This window comes from Strongylocentrotus purpuratus, unplaced genomic scaffold, assembly GCF_000002235.5.
Source record: "Strongylocentrotus purpuratus isolate Spur 01 unplaced genomic scaffold, Spur_5.0 spur5_scaffold_13, whole genome shotgun sequence".
NCBI lineage: Eukaryota > Metazoa > Echinodermata > Echinoidea > Camarodonta > Strongylocentrotidae > Strongylocentrotus > Strongylocentrotus purpuratus.
The window spans coordinates 14,468,648-14,488,811 of NW_022145598.1; the positions used below are offsets into that span (position 1 = coordinate 14,468,648).

At 38.8% G+C, this 20,164-nt stretch overlaps 1 protein-coding gene across 1 annotated transcript; it reads right to left on the reverse strand.

Annotated features, from left to right (window-relative positions):
* Positions 1–1,716: 1,716 nt before the first annotated feature.
* On the reverse strand, positions 1,717–15,638 carry LOC115923009. Its single transcript, XM_030982975.1, has 5 exons — positions 15,318–15,638; positions 5,989–6,270; positions 5,355–5,415; positions 3,623–3,840; positions 1,717–2,491 (listed from the first exon to the last, which is right to left on the reverse strand). The coding sequence occupies exons 1-5, from the start codon at positions 15,433–15,435 to the stop codon at positions 2,343–2,345; spliced, it is 828 nt and encodes a 275-aa protein (XP_030838835.1). The 5' UTR covers positions 15,436–15,638; the 3' UTR covers positions 1,717–2,342.
* Between the last annotated feature and the right edge of the window lie 4,526 nt (positions 15,639–20,164).

The window sequence follows — 20,164 nt, forward strand, 5'->3', positions numbered from 1 at the left end:
GTTAATAATTCTCGCGTTAGCCCTACAAAAATATTATTCATGTTTGTTTTTTCTCCGATGCCCCTTTTCCCTTTATAGGGAATTTGTCAAAATATATTGTGGATATCATTTCATCAAAGGTTATCTAAACAGAAAAGACAGTCCCGAAAAATTGACATTTTAGTTATTTTGTGTGTTGGAACAAATGGGAAAGTTGTCCGGCACTACATAACAGTGACATTACCGATTCAGCCAATTTGAAGTGCCCATACGCTATAGGGATTACAGCTTTCGAAAATCCATACATTTTTTTTTTTTTTTTTTTTTTTTTTGGGGGGGGGGGGGGGGGGTCCGATGTTGTTCAAACTTTCATCAGTCTGCTTCTCTGGTTTTCCTGATTTCCTTTTCAATACAGTACTTGCTTTTATGGTTGGATTTGCCTTTAAATGAGATTTTATCCCCTTTTAAATTGTACTAGGCCTAAAAGGGTTAATACATCCGAAATAAAGAAGTACCGGTATATCCTGAATTTCATCATATCCTGTCATAATTTATTTTTCTTTATCAACATTAAAACGAATTGGAGGATGTCCAGAAATACCAGGATATTGCAGTTTCCGTCATATCCTGTTTTATTCGTATTGTTATCTTTATCAGAATTTACCTACTACAGGCTATAGTTTATATGAAGGAGATTGAAGTTACTGTGCTGTAATAAATATTGTAGGCAGGTAGGCCAATTATATAGGTTCTACAACACGCATTTCTCTCTGGTGGGATACAAAATGTATAGCTACTATAAATAGGTAACACGTATAGAGAGGTGGCTATTTGACCGTTTGACTTTATTATTATAAAAAATACATCATTTTTCATTAAACAAAAAACAAAATGGTAGAAGAGGGTAACAAGATACATACATTTTATTTAAACAATTACGTTAACAAAATATACAAGCACATGAATAATAATAACCACTTTATTCGTACGTATACACATCGTGTAAAGTGATATGATTAAGCTGATTCCAGAATTGTACATATCATGGTATGATTTCCTTCATACCATTTTCAGGTCGAGTATGGCATTTCCGTTGAGCCTGTCTAATTTCACGATGATACAAACAATTCTCCTGAATCCGGAAAAGCTAAATTAAAGGATTTAAGTGACACTGCATTTGTATTTTTGATCTAGCCTCTGGTATTATTTCAGTGTGCAGGAGAAATAGACTAGAAGATTAATTTCAGATAAAGTAGTAACAATAGAATAATACGAATTTGTTAAATCATCAAAACGATTGGAAAATAGAAAAAAAATCTTCCTCAAGGAAATCCCTCGGCATTATTGAAAGTCAATTTCAAAGTAATTAATATCACATTTTTTTTAAAATACACATGAATGCAGCAATAAACAATTTAACAACAGCATTATGCTGAAAATAGACAAACGTTAAAAATGAGCAAAGATGCGTACGCTGAGATGAAGTGGATGTGAGAGAGTAGCAAAGGTCATTGATCTGTCAAGATTACTCCCGTATTAACTTTCATCACTCTCCTAATTTCAACGCTACAGTATTCATGAATAAAAGACTAGACAGGCTTGTGATATCAGAATCGGTCTAAAGCTGTATTAAAGCCCCACTGTCCTACTTGTAGCTACTTGCTCCCTTTATATAGAAAACTTCCCCAATCGGTGCATGTTGGTCCCCCATGATCCTCTTTTTCTTATGTTAGTTGAGAGCTGAGTTAATGAGACAGCCACCTGTCAGTGACCTCGCTGTGTGGTCTAAATCCCTTCTGGCCCAGTTGTATTGACGGTCTTTAAAGAAAAAGACATTTTCGGAAAAGAAGCACGATTTCTTCGCGAATAAACGTTTTGTCTTTGTTTGTTTTATTTTCCGTATAAAAAAAGACAAAGTTAATTCAGTAAAACAACAACGAATAGAATTATGAATTACAAGATTAAATTAACGACTGGATAGCCCATATTCAGCGGTATCATTATGATGCCGCTGGTCTTACATTGGGACCAGAAATAGTACAGTAAAAAAATACAATATACATTAACAAGCGACAAAGAAAAATTGCAAAACAAATTTACGGTCTCTTAGGTCATATAAGGTTCACATTATACCTACTAAAAAAATTTAGGATAATGATACCGTTATGTCTTTTTCTGGTTCGTTCTCTCACGTAGCATGATCCATTTCCGTGCAATCTTGTTACAATTTTCCGGTAACGGTTCAGCAGTTTCATTGTAGATCATAATGTTTGACCTTTTTACATCCTCCCCCCCCCCTTCCAAAAAAAAAAAAAAAACACGGAGAAAGAAAAGCTGAAGACCGTATAGTTCAGCCCCGTAATCTAAGTAGTAGCAATGATTGCAGCAGGAGAGTCTACTGCAGTTGTTGTTGGGCTTATAGATGTGCTAGCAGGATCCGCCGTTTCTATCTGAAGTGCCTGCGTGTAGGACGGAGGAGGGGCATCGGAGGAGACCGCCTCCACTGCCGGGACTGAAAAGTAACAAATAAAAACAAATGGAAAAAATAAATGAGTAAGAGGGCGAGGATGTGCGCGTGTATGCAAGAAAGAGAGAAAGAGAGAGACAGAGAGACAGAGAGACAGAGAGAGAGAGAGAGACAATAAATGTAATACTAGAGTAGACTATTTTCGTAATGTAAACAAATTTAACGCATGAATCTTTGTTGAGTGGCACGCTAAAACAATTACATTCATCTGTTACAAAAAATTGTTTGTAAAAGTTAGAATGCGAGTTGCATACATTACTGCTACGAGGTAGAACAACCATTGTGGCTTGTCCAAATTCATAACACAGATTGTAGGCTATTTGCATTCTGACTATTTCAGAACTACAATTATACGTAACAGGTGAAAGACATCTGCATTACATTTGATTACATTGGGAAACTGGCCTTTTGCAACTCTCCATGTGAAAAATACTATTTCAATATTCTTTAAAAAAGTATTAGAAGAAAAAAAAATTCTATGATTAAGTTAAAACTTTACGAGAAAGTACCTCTCACGCTATATTGACACACATCGACCCACACTCTTTTTCTCCCTCAAACAAGCCAGGAAAATAGAGAGAGAGAGAGATAGAGAGAGAGAGAAAGAGAGAGAGAGAGAGAGAGAGAGAGGGAGAGAGAGAGAAGGGGAAAAGGGGGGGGGGGGGGAGATAATAGCAAATCTTGGACTTTCTAAAAGGGAAAGGGAGGGGGGATTGTTATTAAACTTCTGGTGTAATTTTTGAGCAAGAAATTTGAAAAGTTAGGCAGATTTTGTACGAGTGTGCATTTACATTATGCAACATTGGTTTGGAGGGGGGGGGGGGGGGGATGGGGCGGTTGTGCATTGAAGGTATAAAATATATCATTGTGTTTTAAAGCCCCACTGTCCTACTTGTAGCTACTTGCTCCCTCTATATAGAAAACTTCCCCAATCGGTGCATGTTGGTCCCCCATGATCCGCTATTTCGTATGTTAGTTAAGAGCTAAGTTGATGCGATGTGACCTCGCTGTGTAATCCTTTCTGGCCCAGTAGTATTGACGGTCTTTAAATGAGGGGGAGGCACGGTGAGGGTGTGCCCCGTTCATATAAACCCTCAAGCGCCCATACATACACACCTTCTGTGTCGTACCTGCTGGATACCGTCTCGTCCTGGGCAACATTCACGTTACTGTCGTCGAACCGGGAGTAGCCTGCTGGCCCATGAAATGGGACCCTCGGTATATCCAATGTACGTTCGCCAGGGGCCCGGGACGCCGGGGTGACGTGGATAGTTGTTGAGCGAAGACCGGTCCTCGGGGCAGTTCGTGTGGGACCATTTCTCCTCAGACTGCTTCTGCTTTGCAAACAGGTACATGTGTACATCAATTATACATTATTTTCAGTCAACTATAACTAACTTAAACACAACAGTTGTCCAATGTTTAAAAAGTAATATGTTCAAGTTGTATAACAGTCTGTTTATTGCGTGTGAATGAAATAATTTCCAATAGTTTATATTCTGTTTCTGCTAGATAATAATAATATTGGGTTTTTGTATATATTAATAGTTTTATTTTACAGCTTATACCTGTCAGACTCGACACTCCTGGCGCTCCCAATTATTCCCCTGGCTTTAGCACGTTTGCCATTACGGCGCTCTAGCATTTCAAGGAATTAATTCCTGCCACGTTTCCTTTTACATCACCTGGGTTGACTGTGCCAGTACATCAATGTATTGCCAAAGGACACTAGTGCCGCGACGGGACTTGAACCGCGGACCCCGTGATCCACAGTCCGGTGACGTCTCCCCTCGACCACGCACATCTACGTGCTATAGTTCCTGCTGTACTTATTCGCACAGGCATGCTCATTGTTATTATGATTTGAAAAAATTATCTGTTTTTTCTGAACGATTTGAAGGAAGGAACGGGAAAGAGTATTCCTATTTTTATATACTCCCGATGCTACCATGAATATAGTTACGTACATGTACTAGCGATCTGCCACATTTCAGATAAATATCAAAAGTAGGGTGGTCGATATAAAAAAAGAAAGATATATAGAACGTACACAATATACTAAAAGAGAGATAAATAGAGGATAAGATAGATGAATAAATATATATATATATATATATATATATATATATATATATATATATATATATATATATATATAACCCTACATGGTACATTAAGCGGACATCATAAAAATCCTAACCCTAACCCTAACCCTAAAACCTAACCCTAAACCTAAACCTAACCCTAACCCTAACCCTAACCCTAATCCTTACCCTAACCCTAATGTCTACTTAATGACTCATTTTTTCACTCCAAATGTCCCCCAATGACACCTTTAGTGAAATTACATATATATATATATAGAGAGATATTTAAACAAATTGGGCCTTCTATGAGAAATAAAACGTAAAAAAACGTTAAGAGGACACCATATTGTCCTTCTAATGACAATGTCTACTTAATGACTCATTTTTTTCATTCCAAATGTCCCTCTAATGACGCCTTTAGTAATATATATTTACATATCTACAGACATACATATTTAAGTAGATATATATATAGAGAGAGAGAGAGAGAGAGAGAGAGAGAGAGAGAGAGAGAGGGGGGGGGGACAAAAGTGGGTGTGTGAGAGAGAGAGAGAGAGAGAGAGAGCATGAGTGAGTGAGAGGTAGATATACATGTATATATATATAGAGAGAGAGAGAGAGAGAGAGAGATAGGGAGACTGATTAAAACTTGAACGTGAAATATAAATGGCTTGGCATATCAACATAGAAAGATAACATGACAGTTTTCAAGTTATATTCGTTATCACAGGCGTCACATTCGCAAGACGATTAAAACTTGCCTTAATGCTATCCTTATGAGGAAACATACGAGCGTTCCTGGAAAAACGAGGGCCGGAATAGCTGAAAAAATAATACACAAAGAGAGAGAGAGAGAGGGGAATTTACAACACCACCATCGTTTTTATTCTAATCAATACACCTGATTACGAAATATATGGGAGCAGCGAGAATTGGAATAACATGTTGGAAGGAAGAAAGAGAAAGAGAGATAGAGAGATAGAGAGGGGGACGAAAATGGAAGGGGGAGTGTGTTTCTGTGGGGGGGGGGGGTCATTTTACCTTTCAACCCACGACCCATGATTTTATTCTTAGTCTACATATGCGCACCCCGCATGCGATTAAATGTGTATGTGTGCGTGCCTGTATGTGTGCGTGTAGTGGTGTGTGTGTATGTGTGTGCGTGTTTGTGTGTGATTAACAACATACTAACTATTACATAATTACACAAAACAATAATGATGACAAATCTGGATCAATATGAATACCATTTAGGAAAATGGTAAACCGATTGTAAATGTTGACAAAAATTGTCTAAGAGAAATGCAATACATAACTTGAATACAATCTGGGCAAATGCGCGAAAAATAAACGCGAGCAGGAAAATTGGAAAATAGGGGCGTAATTACTCCATACCATAAATAAAGATGCTTGAAGTTTCGATTTCTTCACAATGAGGAATGCTTCCTTCCCATTCGTACTGACGAGTGTTGCTATTTTGAACACAGTCCAAGCGAAAGACGCCCTTCTTCTCGTACCCGTCGTTGCAGTAGAATTTGGGTTCACACAAAGGGCATCTTGAATAGCACGTATTACATGAATTGTCATTTTGATCGTAGAAGTCAGTGATGGGGAAGAGCTTGATACCACCATGAGGGATGGGCGTGGTGGGTTTCCCGCAGGCGCCGTAGGGGTTGGCTGAAGGAGAATAAGGAAATAGTTATAGTTGATGATGATGATGATGATGATGATGTTTATTTCAATTCAAGTTTACTTCCACATTTGGTTTAAACAAACTAAGAAATACAATTAACATGAGCAAATATATATATAACCAAGGTTCAAAAGAAACATGTCCTACTCATAATGTAGTGGTAAGAAGTTTGTTTTGGGTTTGTACAGACGTGTATCAATCAGACAGTGGCGTAATGGGGGGGGGGTGAACGTTTGTCAAAGTGAGGTCTAGGGGTAAAGCCCCGGCGGGGGTCAAGGGGCAGAGCCCCGAAGCTCAAGGGGTATGAGAAAACAGTGGCGGTTCCAGGAATTTCTTACCGGGGGGGGGGGCACAAAATGGCATGGGGTTAAATATATATAAAACGATAAAGCGACAGAGCGAGACTTTAGCGGCGAGGGAGCGGGTGTGGGTCTGAAGTAGGAAGCATTTGCAATTTAGAACCACATTAGACGCATTTTCAGACACTTCCTGGAGTAATATGACGTAAAATTGCTTTTTCCTGCCCCCCCCCCCTCCCAAGAGATCTTTTGCAATTTGAGAACCACATTTGGCTCATTAATGTCCACCGGCACTTCCTGGAAAAAAGAGGCCTTCTCATTGGTTAGACGTTCAGGGGGGGGGGAGGGTTGTAGAGGCCACCGCTAACTGACAAAACTAGCCACCAATTACCGACAAATATATTAATACCACACTGTTAGAACAAGTATTACAATTTTTAATCAAGTTGGTTAAAATTTTAATCAACCATGGATTACCAGGTGAATCACACAATCGTTGGTTAAACTTTAACCAACAACCTGTTGATTAAAATCTAACCTGTGGTTGATTAAAAATTTTAATCAATTATTGGTTTAAAAAAAATTCCTCAATGTTGGTTAAAATGGTGTTGATTAAACTTTAACCATTTGTTGATTAAAACTTTAATCTTTTGTTGGTTATTTATGCTTTGTTCGGGGCTGATTCACATGATGTTGGTTAAACTTGCATGGGTCGTTGGTTAAAATTGTAACCATTGTAGGTTAATTCTTTTTTGATTCGCACGATGTTGGTTAAACTTAAGGGGGTTGTTGGTTACAGTTATAACCACTGTTGGTTAAACTTACGGGGGTTTGGAGGTCTTATCCTCGTGTTTGCAGGTAAGAAATTGTTTAATATGATTATCATCAATGCTAAGATTGGAAGGAAGAAGTGAAATAAGGTTCTTGCTCAAATTAAAAAACGCTTTGTGTCCCGGCCCGTAGGTTGTAGCTCAGCCAGTAAGTGTAACGGATGACCTACCCAAATTGCATGCATGAAGACGTTTCACTTTATGATGACATCTTATTGTATATTTAATTGTTTTAAACAATTAGATACAATTAGATTTAAAAAAATAGGATTATTATTCATGCATGCAATTTGGGTAGGTGATCCGTAAAAGGCCTACACTTCTCCTTCTTTAATTGGGTCTGCCTCCTTCACGGTTGAAGATTCTTGCAGACTGATGAGTGTGTGTGTGCTTATGAGAGCCAGGTGCACGGTGCAAGTAAAATGTTACTTATTGGTTGAGCTACGTACAGCCCAGGAGATACAAATCGTTTTTGATTTGAGCAAGAACCTTATTTCACTTCTTCCTTACAATCTTAGAATTGATGATGATAATATTAAAATAATTTCTTACCTGAAAACACGGAGATAAGACCGTCCAAACCCCCATTTCTCAGGTCCTCGCGACAACCTCCATTGTTAATTTTGTCGCACGCGTAAACTGCATGTACTTTGCACGTACTTTATTTGTATGTCGAGCGATCGCTAGCTACGCGCTTCGATATCGTTCCGTTGGGTCACGTGACCAGTACTTTAATCAACATTGATTAAACTTTAACCGGAAGGGGGCTATCATTACTGTCGGAAATTTGTTTTTAATCCATGCTGGGTTACAATTTTTGCCAACGACTTAGAATTAACCAACATAGGTTAAAAGAAATAATTTTGATCAACACTGTTTTTAACCAACGCAAGATTAAAAGTAAATTTTAATCAACACTACATTTTTAACCATGGTTGAGCGTTTTTTAATCAACAAATTTTAACCCGCAGTTTTTTAATACTTGTTTTAACAGTGCAATGCCCCAATGTCGACTAATTTAAGCCTATAAACGCGGGGCCAGGAACTAAGTTATTTTTCAGTTTTTCCCCTCCCGCGCAAAGCGCGGAAGCTGTGACACTTCATTAAATTATTAGAGGAAGGAGACGATCGGTTATACCGTTCTCGACTCTTCTTGTTTCGCCCGCCCCTCCAGCGCGAAGCGCAGAAGCTTTGACGTTTCATTTAAATATTAGAGAAAGAAGACGATTCATTGTACCGTTCTCGACTCTTAATCGTTGCCTGAATTCAGTTCGCCCCCTCCCGCGCGAAGCGTGGAAGCTTCGACGTTTCAATAAATTATTACTCTTAATCCTTGTCCGAATTCAATTTCGCTCATCCCACGGGAAGCGCAGAAGCTTTCACGTTTCATTAAAGTATTAGAGAAAGATGACGGTTCGTTGTATCGTGCCCTTGTCTAAATTCAGTTTCCCCACCCCCCCCCCCCCCCCTCCCACGCGAAGCGCAGAAGCTTTGACGTTATTCTTAATCCTTGTCTGTATTCATTTTCGCCCATCCCGCGCGAAGCGCGGAAGCTATCACGTTTCATTAAATTATTAGAGAAAGAAGATGATTCATTGTATCGTGTCCTAATTGTCTGAACTCAGTTCCCACCCTCCTCCCGCGGGAAGCGCGGAAGTTTTCACGTTTATTAGAGAAAGATGGCGATTCGTTGTACCGTGTCCTTGTCTGAATTCAGTCCCCCCCCCCCGCGCGGAAGCTATCACGTTTCATTCAATTATTAGAGAAAATAGACGATTAATAATTGTAGCGTGTCCTTGTCTGAATTCAGTCCCCCCCCCCCCCGTCCCCCTTTGACGTTTCATTCAATTGTTACTCTTAATCCTTGTCTAAAATCATTTTCGCTCATATCGCGGAAGTTTTTACGTTTCATTTAATTATTACTCTTAATCCTTGTCTAAAATCATTTTCGCTCATACCGCGCGCGCGCGTAGCGCGGAAGCTTTCACGTTTCATTCAATTATTAGAGAAAATAGACGATTAATAATTGTAGCGTGTCCTTGTCTGAATTCAGTCCCCCCCCCCCCCCGTCCCCCTTTGACGTTTCATTCAATTGTTACTCTTAATCCTTGTCTAAAATCATTTTCGCTCATATCGCGGAAGTTTTTACGTTTCATTTAATTATTACTCTTAATCCTTGTCTAAAATCATTTTCGCTCATTCCGCGCGCGCGCGTAGCGCGGAAGCTTTCACGTTTCATTAAATTATTAGAGAAAGAAGGCGATTCGTTGTACCGTTAACCTACACGGCAATTTTTCTTTAAATCAATGACAGATTATTTCGTTATTTCCATTAAATTCAATAAATACGTATAAATAAGTACGTATATATAGAACGATCGTTCGCAAATCTGTGCATGCACAGCCCGAGTGGTGGGTAGCATGTTATCTCCCGGCAGTGCTTGTCGCAGTATAGCTTCTGGAAAGGTTTCTACTAGTGTTACTGTTAATGGCCACTAATGCCTATTAGTGACTATTTAAAACATTGCTCTTCCTGGCTATTTGCGAATGTGTCAGTGTGCAACGGAAATGGAAAAACGCACATTTTGTTGAAAATCATGTTATTATCACGAACATTTATAAATCACCTGTATGGAATTAAAAATAAGTAATGGTTTCATTTTATTTGGGGGGGGGGGGGGGGCTGGCGCCCCCCTAGCCCCCCCCCACCAGTACGCCAGTGCAATCAGATATGATTATCTACGCCTGGGGACCGACCTTTAAACGTCACCATCCGACAGACGTGACTTAGGCAGACAAGGCCGACAAGCCTTTAAAGGTAATTCATAGACTACATGAAACAGTTATATAAAATGTGTACCTGTCGTAAAGGTAGGTATAAATTAGTTGTTCACTGTATACCACTCTCGATGTACTCTAGTTTCCAGTAAAACAAAATTTTGTTTAATCTTACACTGATATTTTCATACATTTTCAGTTTCGTGTAGGTTAGGATGTATTTCTTTGTCTCATATGAAAGACGCCATTTTCTGCGAATAACAAAACTGCTTTTTACTTCTTTACTATGATACAAACAAGTACAGGACATTATTTAGCCAAAGTGTGCTCATTGTCAATATTTTGTTGGGAAAACCATTATGGTTATTGTGATGATGAATTTTAAAGTCATTATGATGATCAGCCATGATAAAAAGTCCAATCTGTTAGGGTAATCTGAGAGACATAAGGGCATGACCTATCGACTCTCATGACACTTGTCGATGCGTGTTTACTTTTTCTTATGAACGATCCTTCCCTGAATATACGAGCTCCGCTGTAGTCCTCATAGTATTCAGGAAAGGGTTTGAGGTTAAGAAGTGGTAACCCGACACATGCTCCGCCGACGATTGCTCCGCCGACATTTACTCCGCAAAACGCGACAATTGCTCCGCGACATTTGCTCCGCGACATTTGCTCCGACGTCAAATGCTCCGCCGACAGGTGCTCCGCCGACAGTTGCTCCGCCGACAGTTGCTCCGCCGACAATTGCTCCGCCGACAGATGCTCCGCCGACAATTGCTCCGCCGACAATTGCTCCGCCGACAATTGCTCCGCCGTCAATTGCTCCGCAAAACGCGACAATTGCTCCGCCGACATTTGCTCCGCCGACATTTGCTCCGCCTGAAGCGACACTTGCTCCGCCGACATTTGCTCCGCCGACAATTGCTCCGCGACAATTGCTCCGCCTGAAGCGACAATTGCTCCGCCGACATTTGCTCCGCCGACAATTGCTCCGCCGACAATTGCTCCGCCTGAAGCGACAATTGCTCCGCCGACATTTGCTCCGCCGACAATTGCTCCGCCGACAATTGCTCCGCCTGAAGCGACAATTGCTCCGCCGACATTTGCTCCGACGACATTTGCTCCGCCCAAAAAGTGTCCCATAAACTACAAATGCTACTAGTACTACGACAAATGCTTCGCCGACAATATTTTCTTTACACCTATTTTTTTCGTTTTTTTTTTTCTTCTTCATTTTCTGAATGCATTTCTTGAAATAATGTAGATGAAATGAAATGAATGAATGTTGATGAAGTGGGAGGAAAAAGGAGTTACCTAAAAGTCATTTCGAATATACTGAAATAACTTTCCATCTATCACTGTACGTCCCATATAATGTATACTAAACACTCATTACATGTCGTGGGAAGTTTTTAAAAAAAAGTAGAGCAGCAAGCCACATTCCCCAATACGCGCATACCTCCTAGTTAATTTCAAGTAGCTCATCAATATGTAATACCTGAAATTACCTCGATCAATGCATCTTACTAGGTAAAGCATTATACAATGTAATAGGTCATCATGGAAGTTTAGAAAATAAGTAAGGGGGATTTACCAAGTGTTGATCTTTTTAAGAGTTTTATAAAGAAACAAAAAGATATTGAATATTTCTCAGCGAAAAAAAAGGAACAAGCTCGTTTCGCATTTTAAGAAATGGCGATTTGACTTATGATACTCATGTTGATTTAACTTTTATTCCTGTGCCCCCTCACTCCCCTTTATGCACTGGAGTTCAAAATATGATTTATATGTGTACAGTGTATTTTTTTTTTACTATAATGTTTTTTTTTATAACTTTCTTGTCCTTTCATTATTGTTAGTTGTTCTTATACATATTGGTTTTTTTGTTTGTCTAATTATTACCAATGACTTGTAAATATGTAATTTTTATATGATTGAAAATTTAATAAACACACAAATATAAAAAAAAAAAAAAAGTTTAGAAAATAAGGGCACTTATATACGTAAGGAAGAGAACCCATTCAGACGGGAAAATGAGATGGCAGCCTTTCTGCTTATTCACATTTATACAAATCATTTTGTTGCAGTTTGATGTTAGTTCTTCATGATAAGCCAATTAATTGCTCTTCTTCCGGTTGCTTCGTGAGTCCCTTAAATTATTTAGTGAAAACAAAGTACTCGAATGAAACGGAGTGTTTTGCACACTAACATATATATATATTAAAGCTACATACACTTAACTAAAGGAAAGAAACCTTTAGAAAATGGACTGGATATTATTGAAAATACTATTCTAAACAAGAATGTACTACATGATTGTATTACTTTACGTTTCAATTTCACGAGAGAAATAGAACTCGAGAGGGGGAGCAGAGAAGAAGTGATGGAAATGAAAGAAGAGTAATAGCATGAGAGGAAAGAAAAGAGCAAAGAAGACAAGAAAACGGTGTAAACAGGAAAAGGAGGAGCATGGGAGAGAGAGAAAGAGAGAGAGAGAGAGAGAGATAGCCTTGAGCTTTGGATCAGCTAATGAGTAATACATGAAACAGATTTTGAGCGGAGTAATTATCTTTCGCCGGAGAACTTGCGTAAGGAGCTATAATTTTATTTTTTATTTTTTTAAATCAAACATTATGGGGAATAGCAAAAAACGGTTGTCTTTTTTGCTCTTTTCTTTCCTCTCATGTTATTAGTCTTCTTTCATTGAGGTAATTTCAGGTCTTACATATTGATGAGCTGTTTGAAATTAACTAGGAGGTATGCGCGTATTGGGGAATGTGGCTTGCTGCTCTACTTTAAAAAAAAAAAAAACTTCCCATGACATGTAATGAGTGTTTAGTGTACATTATGTGGGACGTACAGTGATAGATGGAAAGTTATTTCAGTATATTCGAAATGACTTTTAGGCAACTGCTTTTTCCTCCCACATTATCAACATTCATTCATTTCATTTCATTTACATAATTTCATGAAATGCATTCAGAAAATGAAGAAAAAAAGAAACAAACAAAAACAACCCGTGAAAAAAAAATATTGTCGGTGAAGCATTTGTCGTAGTACTAGTAGCATTTGTATTTAATGGGACACTTTTTGGGCGGAGCAAATGTCGTCGGAGCAAATGTCACCGGAGCAAGTGTCGCTTCATGCGGAGCAAATGTCGTCGGAGCAATTGTCGGCGGAGCAAATGTCGCGTTTTGCGGAGCAATTGACGGTGGAGCAATTGTCGGCGGAGCAATTGTCGACGGAGCAAATGTCACTGGAGCAATTGTCGCTTCAGGCGGAGCAATTGTCGGCGGAGCAATTGTCGACGGAGCAATTGTCGGCGGAGCAATTGTCGGCGGAGCAAATGTCGTCGGAGCAATTGACGGAGGGAGCAAATGTCGGCGGAGCAAATGTCGGCGGAGCAAATGTCGGCGGAGCAAGTGTCGCTTCAGGCGGAGCAAATGTCGGCGGAGCAAATGTCGGCGGAGCAATTGTCGCGTTTTGCGGAGCAATTGACGGCGGAGCAATTGTCGGCGGAGCAATTGTCGGCGGAGCAATTGTCGGCGGAGCATCTGTCGGCGGAGCAATTGTCGGCGGAGCAACTGTCGGCGGAGCAACTGTCGGCGGAGCACCTGTCGGCGGAGCATTTGACGTCGGAGCAAATGTCGCGGAGCAAATGTCGCGGAGCAATTGTCGCGTTTTGCGGAGTAAATGTCGGCGGAGCAATCGTCGGCGGAGCATGTGTCATGGAACCTAAGAAGTACCGTGCGTCCCCCCAAAAACTATACACTTTTGAAATGGCTGCCGAATACAAAATATATGATTCTGGGGGTAATTTGTTATATGTATGGAAAGCTCATGAACTCAAATTTTATATAATACCAACACATCCGATAATGTTTCATGCTTGGGTGAGCACTGCTCAATTTTGTAAAGAGTATGGAAATTAAGTTGCGCAGAAATTAGCCTTCCAATTTGTGAGAGGTAAATCGCTGCTGTGGTGAAAACTGAGGCCTCTCAATCTTTGGTTGTCAGTCCAAGATGAATGAGGACTGAGTAACAACTTACAGCTCTTAATTTATTTTTCATCCATTTACGTATGTGTCATTTCCATGTTACACACTGTTACACACTCTTAGTTTTTTACATCTGTGACTTTGAATAAAAACCTTCACCCCACATTTCAATTATTGTAAGATTAGTTGAACATCTCATTGATTTACTTAATACCCAGGTAGGGATGATGTCAATTTAATATTCAAATACGGTTTGTTGAAAAAAGGAATGTCCAAGATGTCGGCTACCTATTCTTCAGGTAACATGGTAACTGAAATGTGGGGTGAAGGTTTTTATTCAAAGTCACAGATGTAAAAAAATAACAGTTTGTAAAATGGAAATTACAACATGTACCGTCACCCCATCCTGACTCCCATGAACACACCACTGAGTCTACTAGGGAAAGTTACAATGCTACAATAAAAAAAAAATGCAATTCCTGTTCACTCATGCATAAAAGTTTGGTTTAATAAACCATGACATTCACTCAGCACATCATGAATGTATCATATCACCCTCAATTGTGTAAGCTCCAAAGAATTTACCTCTCACAAATTGGAAGGCTAATTCCTGCGCAACCTAATTGTCATACCCTTTACAAAAGTGAGCAGTGCTCATCCAAGCATGAATTATTTTCGGATTTTTTTTTTGTCATATGAAAGTTGAGTCTATGAGCTTTCCAAACATATACAACTTATCCCCCAGAATCATATATTTTTTTATTCGGTAGCCTTTTAAAAAAAGTATAGTTTGTTTTGGGACGCACTGTATAGTAGTAACTTTACACGAAAAGTAGTCCCATACGTTGTGGCCCTAATTCACAAAGGAGGTTTGCCGACAAACCGTTTTTGAAAAGTATAATTATTTACCTGATTAATTAGATTTATAGTATGAAATTATTTTAACAATAATATGTATTTTGACTTTCGTTGATAAAATAAATATGTACTCAGTTTGTATATATCATTCTATTATGTTGACAAATGCAAATATAACATCAAACAAATTCAAATGGAAATAAAGTATTTTAATAATGTGAGGAATATATAAGTAACGGTGTTAGTAACCATTATCTGTATCTTACCATTGGTATCATAGGAATAGGGCCATTGTCTCTTGTTCCTGACCAGTTCTGAGCCCGACACACAAGCGAGGAGGCAGGCAAACAGAACAAAATTGGAATAAACTCCTGACATGATCATGGCGTCGAGATTGCTACTCTTTTATGATGTTGTATTCGAATGAAAGAGGATATAGGGCTATTAACGTCCTGGTAGGCCTACTGATCAGCAAGAGGCAGCAGTGTATGAAACGAAAAGTCGAGTGTTGTACACGAGTTGTCGAGTGCGTAGCAAGAAAAGACTAGTGAGTATATGCCACCACGACTGTCTGCACGGTATACATGTATACACAAGGCGTGCCTGCATTGCACGATTAGTCGAGCCGATTACTTCATCATTGTTCAGTTTTAGCGGGTGTGACGTCACAGTGGGATTTCCCCCGCGTAACCGAATACTTTCACATTCACAGGAATTGGTCAGAGGGCACTGTGATGACATGACCTGTGTAATGGCTTAGGTGGAGGAGTGTGGGGGTGATGGGGATACGGGGGTCGAGGGGGCCGAGAGGGGAGAGGGGGGGGGGGGGGGGGGGGGGAGGGGGGGGGGGGGGAGCCTAAGAGGACTGTGCTTGTGAACGTAAGTGTTGCAGGTTCCTATTGTATGTAAATTATATGAAGACATTATAGGCAGTAGACCTCATTAAATCCAGGACCCAACGGCGAAATAAACTACACTTATTCATGTACTACATTTAACCAAATTATTGAGATTTTAGAGGAATTGCCCTGCAAAGTGTATTACTTTGACCCTCTTATTTTCCCCTTTGCGTTCCTTTCTGCTTGTATTATTTTGTTCACTGTGCCGGCCATAGGATTACATTTAGAATATGCAATTGCTCAGATATGTACATGGGTGAGAATAAAATTTGGTACAATGATGTTGATAATACTGCAAAATGGGCAAAATATGACCAGGATTTGAAAAAATAAATGTGCCTTAGAAATGAAAATTATGGCAATTTTAATAGGCGTGTATTTAGATTTTAAAAAATTGAAAAATGGACCCAATATCTTATTTCAAAGATTTCATGACATAATATCCGTCATCGTCAACCTGTGCCCTCCGACCTTCGACCTCCGACCTCCGACACGTGTGCGATTCATATATCTGGTTAGGATACGCATATTCGTGAGAGCCGCATTGAACTTCGTCAGTGTGGGAATATTCATCCGGAATGCCTTCAAATGTGTCGAAATTAGTCGCATGTTTAACCCTCCCTGCTTTATGATCTCCGCATGCGCCATGATCTGATGCCCCAGCCACAGGGCCCCGGTGTCCTTCCGCCGTCGTCTGGTAACCGACGTATTGGTATCCGTGTTGCGCTATGGATTGCACATTTATTTCGTGATAGTCGCTCACTCCCCTCGAATCATCGATAATGTACGTTGAATATTGATGGACTGCTGAGTCACTGCGGTTGAGAGATCGAGGTACTGCCGTTGATGGCGGTCTTACCTCAAGACATGACAAAATAAAAACCGTGATGGCGCCCAAAACGATAATGAACAACGTGCCAAGAACTGGAAGCGCAAGATACATGGCAAGATGATAAGGACCTGAAAGATATCAACGGAGAAAATTTTATAAGACTCTACACTCAAAGCCCAACTGTACTACTTATAGCGACTTGCGCCCTCTATATAGCACACAATGCCTAATTAGTGCATGTGTTGGTCCCCCATGATCCCCTTTTTCTCATGTTAATTGGGAGCTGATTTGATGAGATAACCACCTGTCGGTGAGCTTGCAGGGAGGTCTAATCCCCCTGGCCAAACTAATACAGACGGGCTTCAAACAATTATTTTGGAAGGTTCATACATGCTAAACAAATCAATCTTTCTGAAACTTAAATGTTGTAAGTAATTTGTTTTTACATACCTGTACCTGGGATTTCCTTGAAAGGCAAAACTGGAATGAAAAGAGACAGATAACAGGTATTTCAGTCAGTCTTCCAAAACTCACAACATTCACGAACGCAACTTAAGTTTGTACTTCGGACTTAAGTGAAATCATGAAACAAAACTGGATCAATTATAGGACAACACGTGATGAAGAGTCTTCGTTTGAAAGTTAATACGATGTCGGTCTCTGGCTATCTGACACTTTTCCATTTGGGTTCAAAAGGGTGTAATCTTTAGTTGTTCGGGCCGCCGCGCCGGTCTTGTGGGCCGCTTGTATCTTGCGCCAGTTTTCGGTCATTAACGGGATGTCCACTTGATAACGATGCTGTGAATTTCCTAAAAGCATGTAAGTCTCCCGCAGTTATATATATATATATATATATATATATATATATATATATACATATATATATATATATATATATATATGTGTGTGTTTTTGTTCCAGCGGTATGAAAACGACGAATTAATTCATCATCATTGGAATGGGGTAAAGGTGATATATATTTCACTAAATTATCATTTATGCTAAGAAACTGTTTTTGGAAAGAACTTTTCCAAATACTAGCTTATTTTGTCCGCCAGGTTTAATGTACTACTACTCCTTTTTGGAAAGCTATTTCTATTTGGTATAATTCTGAGAATAACATTGGAGGAAAGGGTATATTTTTAAAAGAATGGTGTGATAAAGGTATTCGATTTTTAAAAGATTTATTAGATGATCAAGGACACATCTTAGCAAGAGAAGAGTGTGAAAAAAAGTTTTCAATCAAAATACAGTTTCTTCATTATTATGCACTCTGTCAAATAATTAAATGCAAATACAAGTCCCAATTGGAAAGTTGTAATATGAAGGTAAATTGACCATTGTGCCCTGCATATATTTCATGCTTGTTGAAAGATGAAAAAGGATGTAGACATATTTATCAAATTATGTTAAAAGAAAAGAATGAACATTTGAATAAATTATGTAATAGATGGCATGCAGATGGTGTATTATTTGATGATAAATTTATGCAATATTATTTCAGGGTTATGTTTCGCTGTACAACGCATAAAACAGTTCGGTACTTTCAGTACAGACTTTTGAATAAGATACTATATTTAAATAAAGATCTTGTGAAAATTAACATAATTTTAAATAAGAACTGTTCCCTTTGTGGAAGAGAAGAAGAAGATATGGTACACTTTTTTTACTCCTGTAACGTGACCAAATCGATTTGGAGTTGTTTGACTGACTGGTTAACTAAACACGCTGTAGAATAAAACTGTCCTTAATACATGTTTTGTTAGGTTTCATTGAAAAAAGAAATGATGCTTTAAACTGTATAATAATTTGGACTAAACAACAATTATATTTTTCTCGAATACAAAAGTCTGTACCGTCCTTTCGGACAATAAAACAATATATCAAGAATAGTTACACAAATGAGAGGCAAGTTAGTATATTTGCTAACAAAACTGACAAATTCGATAAAAAATGGATAAATTTTGAGAGGATTCTGATCCTTTAATAGGAGTATATTGAATTTCCCACATCCTTTTCAGTCATGATGTTGCATTATTATTTAATTTTTGTTTTTCTTTCCCAAATCTACATGTATGTTCTGTATATACGGTATTATTGTTGATATTTGTTATGTATATCTTATTATGAAATATTATATGATGTTCATTGGAACATGTGTTCAGATATGTTATCTTGAGATTAATTTTCAATAAATGGCCTGTTGGAGGGTCCAAAAAATGAAGAAAAAAAAAATTCATTAGAATATTTTGGGGAATCAGGTTTGACTTTGTCTACAAAACGTTGATAATTATTTTGAATATCTGTGTAAGAGGGTTGTCTTACATTCTAAATTAATACCCGAGTTTACAGATGGATCATAAAACAAATTGTACCTTTAAAGGCTCGTTCAGATATTTATGACGCGGAAAAAACATACATATTTTTGTTATGATGATGTGAAGTGTAATAGGATTCACATTTCTCAGTGCAAAGAGCTTAGTGCATCCCCGCAAGTCGTTTGTTGTTAGCAGTTGCTATTCATTAAAGATTAACAAAACCCGTGGCCTTTTTATTTATTGCGGCGGTTTACCGCACTATAACTGAACAAGCTGTGGTGATTTATATTCGACATGGTCAACCTTGCCAAGTAATGTACTATGATCATAATGAAAAAAACATTACGAATTTTTAAAAATTGTGTCACTACCACATAAACTTGATATATTGCGTACATTGCGAGATATAAGAAAATAATGAAAATCTTACCGTGCGTATACACTTGAATAAATCCTATTCCGCCGCATGTCTTGAGCCCCATGCTGGTTTGGACACCACTGCATAGTACTCCATATTTATTGTCACATTCTGTGTCATTCGTGTTGCAGGTAAACCTCCCGCAATAACATGTATCTCCGTGGATTTGCAGCACTGTCTGCGAATATAATATCTGCGAAACTACTAAAGAATGCCTTTTCGAAATACAATATGTTCTTCGTCGCCTACCTCTCTACCTCCACTGTGCTTAAATTGTCCTTCCTCTTGTCTTTAGCCCTCTGTAGCCCAGTTTACTAGTAAATTAGATAGGCAAATACCACCCATACAAAATAAAATTGACAAATGTCGTCTAAATGTCTTATTTCACCATTCGAAGTGAGAGAGAGGCGGGATGAGGGACAAATATAAAGAGATAGGTTTAGAGAGAGAGAGAGAGAGGGGGGGGGGTTGGGGGAAATATAGAGATAAGGAAAAGGGAGAGAGGGAAAGAGAGAGAAAACAAAATAGAGAGGTATATATGGTCTGCTATTTTGCTTTAGCGCATGAAGATTTAAGAAAAGTTACTCTTTAAAGATTAGGATCATTGATTTTTAAAAATAATTTTTTTGTCATTATTGCAAAGGTG

Excerpts from the sequence above, each read along its gene's own strand:
- LOC115923009 (XM_030982975.1), bottom strand. The coding sequence starts at position 15,435 with ATGATCATGTCAGGAGTTTATTCCAATTTTGTTCTGTTTGCCTGCCTC. Across the intron at positions 6,271-15,317 it reads CTATTCCTATGATACCAATG|CCAACCCCTACGGCGCCTGC; the intron begins GTAAGATACAGA and ends ATTCTCCTTCAG. Across the intron at positions 5,416-5,988 it reads TTCAAGCATCTTTATTTATG|CTATTCCGGCCCTCGTTTTT; the intron begins GTATGGAGTAAT and ends TTATTTTTTCAG.